This window comes from Micropterus dolomieu, linkage group LG14, assembly GCF_021292245.1.
Source record: "Micropterus dolomieu isolate WLL.071019.BEF.003 ecotype Adirondacks linkage group LG14, ASM2129224v1, whole genome shotgun sequence".
Taxonomy (NCBI): Eukaryota; Metazoa; Chordata; class Actinopteri; order Centrarchiformes; family Centrarchidae; genus Micropterus; species Micropterus dolomieu.
This window is the reverse complement of record NC_060163.1, coordinates 20,056,826-20,069,566: the sequence shown is the minus strand read 5'-3', so window position 1 is coordinate 20,069,566 and position 12,741 is coordinate 20,056,826. Positions and strand designations below refer to the sequence as shown.

Below are 12,741 nucleotides of genomic sequence, written 5' to 3'. Positions count from 1 at the left end.
GCACAAAATCAATCAATGGCATAACATTATAAAGAAAAGCCCGAAATAATAAAAAATTAAACGCTTTATTCTTAAAATAGTAACAAAGATTCTGTGATATTCCCTTCATAAATACCCAAAGACTCATAAAGAGGTCTACTTGTGGAAAAAAAAGAGGATTTCCTGACTGCAATTTTCTTTTAATTGAGCTTTTGAAGTGCGTTCAGGTACAAATTTTCACACTTCCAACAGCCTTTGAAAGCAGCACACGTAATGGGAAAGGGGAATCAACCAATCAGAGAGCTACTTTTTCTATCAGGCAAAACACCAAACTGAACCAGCAGGGCGCGACATGGTATCACCAGTGTGGCCACCAGTCAAGTCCGATTTGTTTTATAAATTTAGCAAACTCAGACATTTTAGATTGTCTTGTCATTTAAAAACAGTGTAGAGAGTTAGACGTGTCCATAAATCTGAGCGTTTTAGTTGTAGTTGTCGTTGTATAATTGCGTCGTTAAGACCGTTAAGACTGATAATTACCTATATGCATACTTCAACTGACATATTTCTGCTTGAAAGTCATATAGTTGTATTGATGTGTCATGATAATACATAGCTAAGGATTAGACGTTATGTTTGTGTGAGTCAACATGGTACAAACATCTAAACTTAAAGCCACTTGAGATTGATGGTAAACACTCTGCAGCGCTACTTCCTGAGTTTAGGGAAGGGGCTTGGTCCCGTGCCTGCGCCCCCGTGAACGCGCATCAAATTAGCATCGATGAAGTTTGTGCGAACATGGCGGATTTCCTGCCGACCAGGTCCGTGTTAAAAGTTTGTCTACCTGTCTGCCTGCTCAATACCGGCGAGGTAGAACAGGTCCGAAAGTCCAAAGAGATCGACAGATGTCTCTCCCGGGAGAAAACGTACGTGAAACGGCTGGTGAAGATCCTGCTGCTCGGCGCTGGCGAGAGCGGCAAGTCGACTTTCCTCAAACAAATGCGGATCATCCACGGCCAGGACTTCGACCAGCAAGCCCGTGAGGACTTCAAAGGCACAATTTACAGCAACGTAATCAAAGGTAACCTCGCTGCTGAGTGCAGGTACATTATGAGAGTAGAGGGGCGACTGAAAGGCGTTTAAAATGGATGGGAAAGTTTCCACATCTGTTCAGCACAGCGCCGTGTGAGAGGACACACATAAACAGTTTAACGTTAACGTTAGTCCTGTCGGCACACCCATACGAACCGTTTTTCTTCTCAGATCTCATTTTTAAACACTTTATAGCCCTTATATGTTTAACGTTTTAAATTTGTGTCACAGTCATACATGCAAGCCAGCAGTATCAAATAGCTAGAGGCAAGTTTTGTGGCTGAACAGCTAACCTAGTGATGTAGCTAATGGAGGGTAAACCCACCAACCAGTGTGCGTTATGATGTGAAGTGTTCCTGTTTGTCCACTCTTTGTATGTACAGGGAGTATACTAGGTAAACAGGGACTTAAAAATGACATAAAAAGCCACAGTCAAGTTAATATCTCTCTCACAGACACACAAAAATTTAATATAAAATATTAAAAGCTTCAAAAAATGTATTTATTTGCAAGGTCAGGGTAATATGGTGTGTGTGTGTGTCCCAGAAGTTTTAATCACAGTAACGTGGTCACATTTTTTAATCAGTCCTCTTGTACAAATATTTGTTTGTTTTAAATAAGCTTATTTTTTTACATCCTGCTACATCACTCAGGTTTGTCAGACACCGGTGTTGTGTTATTTTTGGTAGGCTGCTCGTTTTGTGCCTCTTCCCCTTTGGTTCATTCCTATCTGGCCTGCTAGATTTTTAAGTAACCACAATTGGGCCTCTCTCACTCTTGATCCTTTCACTTCCTCTCCAGGTGTACGTGTGTTGGTGGACGCCCGGGAGAAGCTGCACATCCCATGGGGTGACCCGGATAACAGCCGGCATGGGGACACCATGATGGCGTTCGACACCCGGTCGGCTAAGGTGACCAGCGGGCAGCTGGAGCAGTCCGTCTTCCTGCAGTACATGCCTGCCATCAAAGCTCTGTGGGAGGACTCAGGTATACAGAATGCATACGACCGCCGCAGGGAGTTTCAGCTGGTAAGTGGATGTACACACACACACTTTCCTGAAAGATGATGGTGCCCCAGTTTTTGTACAAGCCCACACAACTGATAAGAATTTTTTCTTCATGTGGCTCTGGTACCCAGCTCTCAATCACCAAATTTTTCGAAATGGGTTAGTGAGTTGAAAGGCGGGGAAACGGCAGTGAAAATGGAAAGTGAAACCATTTTTCTATTTAATTCATCCTCCTTTCCTCTCTCCCTGTATCTATTGCTCTGGCTCGCTCGCGCTCTCTCTCTCTTTCTGTTGAGCGGTCAGACATGTGATTGAGTTAGCTTCCTGTTTACACCTCTCCTTGCTCCTTATGTCTTGGCTGTCAGCATGCATGTTCTTATCACACTGCCGTTTACACCAGAACAAGAGCTGTGGTTGGCAGCAAATTCAGGAGTCCTTACTGGGACTTTTCTGTGCTTCTTGGTATTACTTTCACAACCTGCTGCGATAAACAAACAAAAAAAACAACAAAAAAATACTAATTGTGCTGCCTTGCGTTTGTTTAATTCTCTGCAAGCTGTCAGGTCATGTGGTGAACTTTACACATTGTCCTGCAGTTGAGGAACCCTCACTGAGGAGAGCGTAGGGGACACACTTCTCCAAGTTGCTTTCAGTAATGAGACAAAAGCAGAAAATTTAAATGTTCCTGTGAGTTGCATAAGGCTGAACTGTTCTCAATGGCGTTTTGTTAGCCTCACACTCAGCATGTCGGTGTGAGCTGGCTGTGCAGACAGAACTGGGAATAAGGGTGATCAGAGCTGGAATGTTGATCTGTAGTTAAACAGCTTTATGCTTACAAACAGAGCCCCAGCTCTCCCACTCAACGTTGTTGGTGCACAAACACTCACACCTCGAGCACAAGGACAAACGTACATTCGGTGTGCATGTAGGTCTGCTACAACATTATTTTCTTATATTTTGGTGTGAAGAATGTCTCATACAAGCTGACATCTTGAAATGGCGTGTTTTGTCAGACCAACAAAAATATTCAAATGACTATCATCAAAGTGAAATTTTTTGGCTGAAAAATGACAAACGATTAACTGATAATCAAAATCGTTGCTGGTTTGTTGCATGTTTTGGTCAATATATCCGTACTGTGCCCTCTAAATCTGTCCTATTGCTGATCATTAATGTTAGTGCAGAAACAATTTGTCACTTAAGCAATTGGTTTGTACAAAAATATATAGAAATGAGGATAATTAAGCAGTAATGTAGTAATTATCAAGCACAGATACTAAACATTTGGTGATTCCAGTCTGTCAAATGTGAATTTGCTGCTTTTCTCTGTTTTTATATTAATAGAATTTTTAAATATTTATATTTAGTTATATAATATTTTACTGTTGGTTTGTTGGTTCACCTTACAAGTTTTTCGTATTTAGTGATTTTAATCTACTTCCTTATTTACAGTCCGTGTATGCGTGACACGACACCGGACTACACAGATTACTCTACAGCTGAACTAATTTGTAGATTAATTAGTTAGTCAATCAACAGGAAATGAATCAGCAGCTATTTTGGTAAAAATTTCCAAACATTTCATGGTCGCAGCTTCTCAAATGTGAGAATTTTCTGCTTTTCCTTGTCTTGAGTTATAGTACGCTGAATAGTTGGACATTTCAAACTGTCTTCTGTCTTTTTAAAGACCAGGCGGTTGAACCAAAAAAATAATAATCGGATTCATTGATAATGAAAAGAATCCTTTATTGCAGCCCTTTGTAGTATATAAAACCTTGATATTTAATCTTAGACCTGCAGCTCTCTGCGCTATCCCTTTGAAACATAAACACAGAAAAACCAGACGCAGCAGCTGAAGAGTTGTTGTTTAGGGAGCTGTTTAAATTTTCCCAGCTCCTGTTAGCGAGGGCTAATTAGTTTTTCTGCTTTTGGCAGATACAATCCATTGTTATCTGACCACGCCCTTTATGTATTTGCATCACAAATCACACGCGACATCAGGCTTGCTTGCAATTGTCATTAAAAAAGCACACGTACAGACTGAAGCACTTTGCGTAGTAAAAAGTTCACAAACTGGCTCTTTTAAATCAGCCATAAACATTTTCATCTCTTCTCACATGAGATTGGTTTTTATTAATGTCGCAACACACGCTGAAAAATCAGTTTTCATCCTATATCTTAAGTGTCATGTGGCTACAATTGAAATACTGACATTATGTAATGTTATGTTTCAGTTTTGCTTTTACAGCCACTCCTTTAAGCAGCAGGGGTTGTCATGCTTTGTAATGAATATAAAAAGCTCAGAGAAATCTTCCTGTTTCTCTTCTCCTTTTGTTGTCTGACAGATTTTTTTTTAAATTTTTTTTTTTTTGACGATTTCAAAACCACCAGTCCTCTCAGATTTGAGCTCATTTACTTGAGGGTAGCCAGAATTGAAATCACCCTCACAGAAAGGCAGCTCTTCTTTCTATGGGTTTAGCTTAGCGCCACGCCATTTTACCCCTCCCTTGTGTAATCTTAGCCTTGCGCGCACTTCCCACGTGTGTGTGCGCACACACACACACACAGGTTTTTCAGGTCAAGCTAGTTTTTTTGAAAGATCAAAGGTTACAAACAGAAATTTATAGTGGGGGGAAATGGCACTCACAAATACAGCCCTGACAATAACTACGACTGACGCAAGGGTGGTTAGTTTACTGTGTCATTGATGCAAAATACATGCAAAACCATCACCTGATAATGGCGTGGTGGGTGACAGTAGAGACACTGCGGGTCCCAGCTATAATCTCTTTTGCTTTTTGCAGTCAGTTTTTGGGTTTATGTTGAGTACAGGAGACACACACACACGCAGAGATAAAGGAATGCATCACGGTCTTGGCAGCCTCATGTTCGGGCTTGCACTAATTGCGCATGAACAGCGTCAGAACAGTCTCGAAAAGAATACCTACAGACACAGATCTAGCCACACTTCTGTATACATCAAAGGCACACTTACAAACACGTGTCTACTGCAATACCAGACACTTTGCATCCTGCTTCAGCTGCTCAGAGCAGACTCAGCTCTCGGGCAGACACAGTTTTGGAGGAGAAAACAAACAGATTACACACACCCACACAAACAAATTACCTGTTTGTGTGGGTGTGTGTGGTGGCTAAAGGCAGATTTTGTCCTGTGGTGGCTCCATGCCTCAGCAACAAATGTATACTATTGAATGCAATAACAGCAGTTCTTAAATGAGTAATGCACGTAAAACGGTGCTGTTTCTGATTAAAATGACTGAATATCATAAATTGTGTAGAATTAACAGAAATTCCTCCCTCTGTCCTGTCGCAGGGTGAGTCAGTGAAGTATTTCTTGGATAATCTGGATAAGCTTGGCGAGCCGGTAAGTTGTTTCTGCCTGCACTGATTGTTATAATCAGATGTGTACATGTTATAGTTAATATTGCAACATGTCTAGACAATTTAAGGTTAGCTGCCAAGAAGCTAAAATGGTTGTTCACCAAAGATAATGCTGACATTTGGGCAAGGAAAGCTCCAATTAGCTGGCCGCTTTGCCGTGAGAAAACTGGCATCACCTCAGTATTGTTAGTAGAAGTACATAGTAAGTCAGTGGATATTATAACAGGGTATCTGCAGGTCTTACAAATTTGATTTAGTTTCCTCAATAAAAGGCCTTACAAGGTCTTAAAAAGTCCTTCTTTTTTTTTTTTTATAAAAGTCTTAAATATTTTCTTTCTTTATATTTTCAAAGGCAATAATGTTAGTTTTAAAAGGGTTTTGTATTTGATTGCAGGCTGTGAGAAGATGTTATACGCCTGTAAAACGTGGGATTGTTTCAGTTGTGAATTGTGATGCAGGAGGCCATTCAATCATTTTTTTTAGTGCGGTTTCAGTCAGTATTGTCAGACCTACACTGGTTGCTACTGCTAGCTGCAGTAAAACATGTACAGTAAAAACATAATTCGTGGCCACACCATCCCCTCCGATTTTCTTCAAACTGTAAAGTCTTACATTTAACTTGGTGAACCCTGCAGAAACCTGCTTACATATTAGCAGAATTAGCAGAAAGGGCAGATTTTATTTTTCCTCAAATTGCTGCCAAATATCCACCTACTTTTTGAAGAATAATTTTATCAGTTTTTCCAACAAACATACATGCCACCCCTTACAGTCATCCAAATTATTTAAGTGATTTTTAACAACATTGACATGTACAACAAAAAAAAACTTAGACCACCAACCACCAAATAAATAAGAGCCTATCTTTGATCCTTTTTATACCATTACATTCATTACATTCCCAGCATCACCGTACCTTCAGATGTAATGGTTTCGAGATTATACATGTTACATTTTCCAGTCCCTTAGATTATTTGGCTCATGACTTTTTCCTTTACTTTCACTTTAAGTAGCTTTGCCTGTTATATGTATACACATGTCTATAAATGTGCACTCTTTTGCACTCTTACGTTAAGATCCAGAGGATTTTGAGTGAAACCGGTTCCCTGTGAATATTATATATATTGTATATAACATATTTTTGGAGTAACTCTTTATTTTAACCCACAAACAGTGACTGAGAGTACCTTGAGGAAATATTGTCATTATATTTATTTAAATTTAACAAGAGTTCATCCAGTAGTACTGAAGCAGTGGAACATAATAATGTTTATGTCTGAGCCTTTAGTCAAGCTTCCCTCCAATCTCCAGCAGACATTTCCTAACATTTACATTCGACTTCTAAGCTTCCAGTTAAGACTCTGAGGTTTCAGTGGAACCAGATTTGAGATAAGCCAGTTATAAACGAATGATATTGTACATTTTACGAGTGCACTTCATAATGATAATGATAATTTTCAAAAGATCAAAGTGCAAATATTAAAAAGTGTTTCCTTGTAATGTTATACTGTGATTTTTCTCAACAATCACAAACTTTTTTTAAGCTCTTTGTCTTGATCACGCTTGAAAGCCTTAGACTTGGATTAAGACCGTAATTGGTTGTCCATATTCATGTATTTATTTAACCAATATCTACCTATTTATAGTTTAAATAAAGTTTGCACAAAAGATTACCTGAGGACCTGAAGTAATGTTTTGGTAAAGACAGATCACCTGATTATACGCCTACTAATTTCATGCAAATGCTACTTTTAGCTTTCATATGTTTGTGTTGTTTCTATTCTGTTTGTCTACAAGCTAAATTTCCATCTTCATCTTGTGATTGTTGACAAATTCTATTTTATCGAACACTCATCTTCTCTACATGTACATTCACCGTGTCTTTCCGTCCCTCCTCCAGGATTATCTTCCCTCTCAACAGGACATCCTGCTGGCCCGTAAACCCACCAAGGGCATCCACGAGTATGACTTTGAGATCAAGAACGTTCCCTTCAAGATGGTGGACGTGGGAGGGCAGCGGTCGGAGCGGAGGCGCTGGTTTGAATGCTTCGACTCGGTCACCTCCATCCTCTTCCTCGTCTCTTCCTCTGAATACGACCAGGTGAAAACACGCCGGCTAACTTCCGTCTCATACACAAGCAAGCACATACACTTGTAACAGCCTAATAAGTGGAGCATTAATCAATTTTTTCTAGCAGATAATGTTTGGTGACATTCTGATAAGTCGTCTTTGCTGTGTCTATATAAGCACTCTGATTCTTTGGAGGAGCTGTAAATTTATACACAAATAAAACTGTTTTGTGTACATGTGCAAGTTGTGCTCTATGGTACAAATTACATAAATGAATAAATGTTATTTAAGTGTTTTTTTTTTATTATTAAAAGATGGTACCATTACAGGAATCTTACACATTTAAATGGAAATAGATCATTGGCCATAAGTCTGATTCACTGTATTGTATATGTGTCATTTTATGATTTGTGTTCACTGTACTAACTCACTACATGGGCTATACATCAACAGGGTAACCTGACTAGCATGGTTCAGCTAACAAACAACAGTTGACCCACTAGGGACTAAAAATTGCAAACCTGACTGAATATCTTGTACCACACAGTTTGTAACTAGTATTCATAGCGTAACACAGCTATTTTATAGAAGGGCTATTGGATTGGACACGCTGAGCCGTGCAACGGACAGTCTGCCTGCAGCTACTTAAATTTTAATTACTACTTTAATTACATCTAGTACTAAAACTATCAGTAGAAATTGTATTAAATCAATGTGTTGTCTTTAACAGGTGCTAATGGAGGACAGGCAGACCAACCGGCTGCGTGAATCACTCAACATCTTCGAGACCATTGTGAACAACCGCGTCTTCGTCAACGTTTCCATCATCCTCTTCCTCAACAAGACGGACCTGCTGGAGGAGAAGGTGAAGAGCGTTCCGCTCAAGGACTACTTTCCTGAATACACCGGGCCGGAGCACAGTCTGCCGGACATCCAGGGGTTCATGGTGGAGTGCTTCCGAGCCAAGAGACGCGACGCCACCCAGAAGCCCCTGTACCACCACTTCACCACGGCCATCAACACGGAGAACATCAGGCTGGTGTTCCGGGACGTCAAGGACACCATCCTCCATGACAACCTCAAACAGCTCATGCTCCAATGACCCCTGTAAACCTGTGAAAATAGAGGACCTGAATGGGGACAAACCACCCCCTCGCTCCTGACGATGGGAGAGACCAGCCCCAGAAGAATCCGATAGACGTCAGCATTCTTCTTCAGCCGTTTTTATATTAGTTTTTACTCTCCTCTTTGAAGAGTTGGCCTTCTTGTTAGTACAGGGTTTGGTAGGGGAACGAGTCAGTAGGAGAGACTGTGGTGATTTAAAAAAAAATAACAGCTGTTGACAGCATCTGATCTTTGCAGCTTCGTCTTGAGACTCTCCTCTGACCTGAGCGCTGCCTTACAGCACAAGACTGTCTGGGCCTTTTCAACTCACAAGGTGCCGGTGCTGGCGCCGATGTCAGTGCCTGGCCGTGGAAACCAGCAAAACATTTTACAAATCGGGCATATGGTCTCTGAACCAGATATCCAACTTACCACTCAACACATACAGAAATGGTGAAATAAGTACTTTTTAACATGTAAGCAGATGACAGTTAGATGGTGAAAATGCACCAAGATAAGCTGTGCAAGAGTTGATTTGTCTTGTGTCCAAGCACTGAATTCATTTAGTCCAAAATCACTCCATTATTTGTGTTTCACTCTCCAGTGCTGCTTTGTGAACATTGTTTCGAAGCCCCTGTAGTTTATAGAAGGTTTTGTCAACTTGCTGATGATCTGGAGACTGCACAATTGTTCTTTTTTTATTTCCTTCTCATATTGCAGCACCGTTCCACCCTCTTCCCGTCCTAGTCATCACTTTTTCATGGTTCGAGAGCAGCAGGTTGACAGTGCCGACGTAGAGCCATTTTTTGCCGCGACAGGTCCAGTTCTTTGATGATGCAAAACACTCGGAACGGTTAAATATTTGATGTAGAAAGTGGCTCCAGCACTGGCACCTCTCCTATGGAAAAATGTTAGAAAAATGCGAGACTGAACCTGTAATGCCTTTTCATTTGTCTTAAGGAGACCTAATCACTGTTTAAATCCTGCGTTTGTGCCTGTTTATCTGTAGAATTAAAGTCTTAGCTGTCTTAAACAAATAAGTAAGTTTCCGTGCAAGTTGTCCTATATTTTTGGTTGTTTAAAGAAAATTACCTTCATTGGCACATTAGGCAGGTGTGCCCGCAAGTGAACATGCAGTCCACTGTTTTCTCAGGGTTGAATCAAAACCAGCATTAATGCTGATGTCATTGTTGGTGAATTTACGGAATAATCTCATTTTTATCTTGGTGACAGAGCAGTGAGACTCAGACAGGCCTCAGTACAGTTAGCTGGGTGGGATTTGGTACTGTATCCTCCTGGCTTTGACCCCTGAACATTGACCCAAAATCCCCCTCTCTCTCTCTCTTTGTTTTCATCTGTTATTGGATGTCTTGTAAAGGGACAGACCTCCTCTGTTTGCCTGAATAATGAATGTCTGTTAATAGATGTACAGATGTTTGCTCTGGATCGTCTGAATATACTGTAACCAACATTGTTATGGTAAGATACGGATGTAACCTGTCATGTGGGAATATCTGTGTTAGCAGTCTCTGAAAACTCAATCTTGTGCTGTTTAGGACTTCCCTTTTAAAAATATATTTTGAAATTGTAGGAAAAAATTTAACAAAAAGGCTACTTGAATACTTTTGTCAGAGACTGTATTCTGTAGGGGGGTAATCTTTTGTTCGAGGACAACTTCCAGGCACTGTTCAAATTTATTTCTCTGCCAAATCACCCCATTCTTTCCTGGGACTGTTCACATCGAACGTCTAGTAGTATTTCCCCTAAAAATAAAGCTCCCGTGAGCTTCAGTTTGCTTCCAGTTGTGGCTTTGTGTACATACTGTAATCTGTTGCCATGTAAATAATATTCAGGTTTATCTCCGTATATGTAAATGTTTTTTTCCCCCATCCTGAATGTGTTTCTAATCACTGCTTTTTTCCAATGAAGATGACCTTTTGATGTAGATGTATTTTTGTGTAATTTCTTCCATCACCTTTTTGAAATTAATTCCTGTGCCAAGTCTCATGCCACTCTAACCCTATCAATAAAATACACTTTTCTAATGAAAGTAGGCCAGTCTCTTTATAATACACCATACTAAATATATATTTTGCTTGCTAAGAGATATGTTACAAAATTAAATGTATATTCCTACATTAAATGTAGTTAAACATTCACAAAACATTTTTGGAATACATTTTCAGATATCAAATATAAGTTGACAGTTAAATACAGGGTCCAAAAAATCTTTTTTTTTGTGGTTATGAGGTATGTTTTGAACCACATCCTCTCTGAAATCTGTGTCTGTTTCCTCTGATAAAACACAGATGTATTTCATTCTATGCTGATGTACATTTGAGTGTCATCTTGGAGAGAATTCCTAAAATATTAAAAGTCAAACATGTTCCTGGCATACTCGGCAGAAATGCTAGTAAAACATGACAACTAAGCCACTCCATCTGCTGAGAAAGGCAATGAGATGTGGCTCAAAGGTTTATCAAGTAAGAGGATCTTTGTGCTGAGATTTTTTTTATGTCAAACGAATGGGCTAGTATCCTCCCGGCACTTGCCAAGAAACGAAACTGTTTCTCTGATTAATTATGTTTTGTTCTGATAAATAATATCGAAAATACTACTGTGGGGAAATACAAACACCCTCTGACAGGCACATCAAAGGCTTTCGTGGGAATTTTGACTCTTAACTCCAAAAAATGTGGCGGTATGTTCGGGGATTTTACGCGAAGGCGGAAGTAGGCAGGGGTGAATCATCTCAATTTACGACGTAGAACAGGAAGTCGACTCGCCACACCCATTGAACAGATCATTACATGATCATACACGTAACTGTGTCAGACTGCCCCGTTATAACACATCTCTTAGGAAGCCAGTTTTAAAACCTGCCTCTAAATTATTCAGAATAATTTAAAGCGAATTGTGCGATATTTATTAGTGATTTACACTCAGGCTCCTAACGCGCTACCCTAAGGGTCTTTCCTCGCACAGCAACAGTACGACCCTGAATGTGAAAACGTGTCAAACTCAAAGTATTTTAAAAGTGACACCACTGTGTATTATTAACGTGATACCTTGTGTCACTTTACATTATAACTTCCCTGTTCAAACTTTGGGAACATGCTTCACCCTGATTGGCTGTTAAACAGACGCGTGCAAAATGAGCTCTGGTAAGTATCACAAAATTTTGTAATGCACAACACATCACGTGACCCGATCACAGCCAATATTAGGTTTGTTTGTGTTATTTGTATTGGGACTTTGAACTTCTTATTGATTATAAAAAGTAGCATCTGCAGGAGAAAAGGCAACAGCACGTTCTTCTAGAAGCACTTTTCCTTCAGTGACAATAACAGCCTGTAAAGCAAATAAATTGTGCATCATGCAATAAGTAATATACTGCATACTTCCTTTTAGTCAGATATCGGTTGATATTTAGTAGTATTATAAGTTTATACATATTTAGAGCTGAAAACAGTAGTCAAATCAACTGAAATTAATCAGCAACTATCATTCTTATACATATTACCCACTTCTAAACATAGAATTGTTAGTGCCAAGCTGTATGTGTTTTAACCACACAGGAGCGATGCTCTGTCACTGTTTTTTCCCCACAGAGGTGTGCCCGTTCTGTGGGAAAACCTACAAAAGGTTGAAGAGTCACCTGCCACATTGCAAGGCAGCAGCAACCTCCAAAACACCTCCAACTAAACACAATGCCACGGTGAACCACACATCATCATCTTCTCAGCTGGCCGCAGCCTCGTCGACGCCACCAGCAAAGGGGGAAAAGTCCACACAGATGCTGTCAGTGAATGCAAGTCCACAAGTAAGGAAGAGTAAGAAGGTGTCTGTGATATCACCAGCAACATCTTTGTCGGAGTCATTGTCCCCGAGTTCTGCATCACTTCCACCATCAACTAAGAAGAAGAAACAGAAGCTGTCTGAACAAATAAAAACAGTCACTATGCCCTCTTCTAACACAGTTTCTCTCTCCCCATCACCGTCTCCCACCATCTCTGAGCCCAAAAAGAAGAGTCTCCGTGCTTTGATAGAAGCTGCGAAGTCCAAAGAGGTTTCTAAGGGATTGCT

At 40.1% G+C, this 12,741-nt stretch overlaps 2 protein-coding genes across 2 annotated transcripts in view; both read left to right on the top strand.

Moving 5' to 3' along the window:
- Positions 1–369: 369 nt before the first annotated feature.
- LOC123982518 (guanine nucleotide-binding protein subunit alpha-13-like) lies at positions 370–10,705 on the top strand. The gene is made up of 5 exons (XM_046068081.1): positions 370–1,060; positions 1,873–2,099; positions 5,413–5,463; positions 7,381–7,581; positions 8,282–10,705. Exons 1-5 carry the CDS (start codon positions 778–780, stop codon positions 8,651–8,653), a joined length of 1,134 nt encoding a protein of 377 aa, XP_045924037.1. The 5' UTR covers positions 370–777; the 3' UTR covers positions 8,654–10,705.
- Positions 10,706–11,511: 806 nt separating this feature from the next.
- The window catches only part of si:dkey-21c1.4 (flocculation protein FLO11), a 6,586-nt gene continuing 5,356 nt past the window's right edge, over positions 11,512–12,741 (top strand). Inside the window, exons 1-2 of the mRNA XM_046068027.1 lie at positions 11,512–11,819; positions 12,267–12,724. Coding sequence (XP_045923983.1) covers positions 11,810–11,819; positions 12,267–12,724 — 468 coding nt within the window. The 5' untranslated portion in view covers positions 11,512–11,809. The remainder of the gene's footprint in view (positions 11,820–12,266; positions 12,725–12,741) is intronic.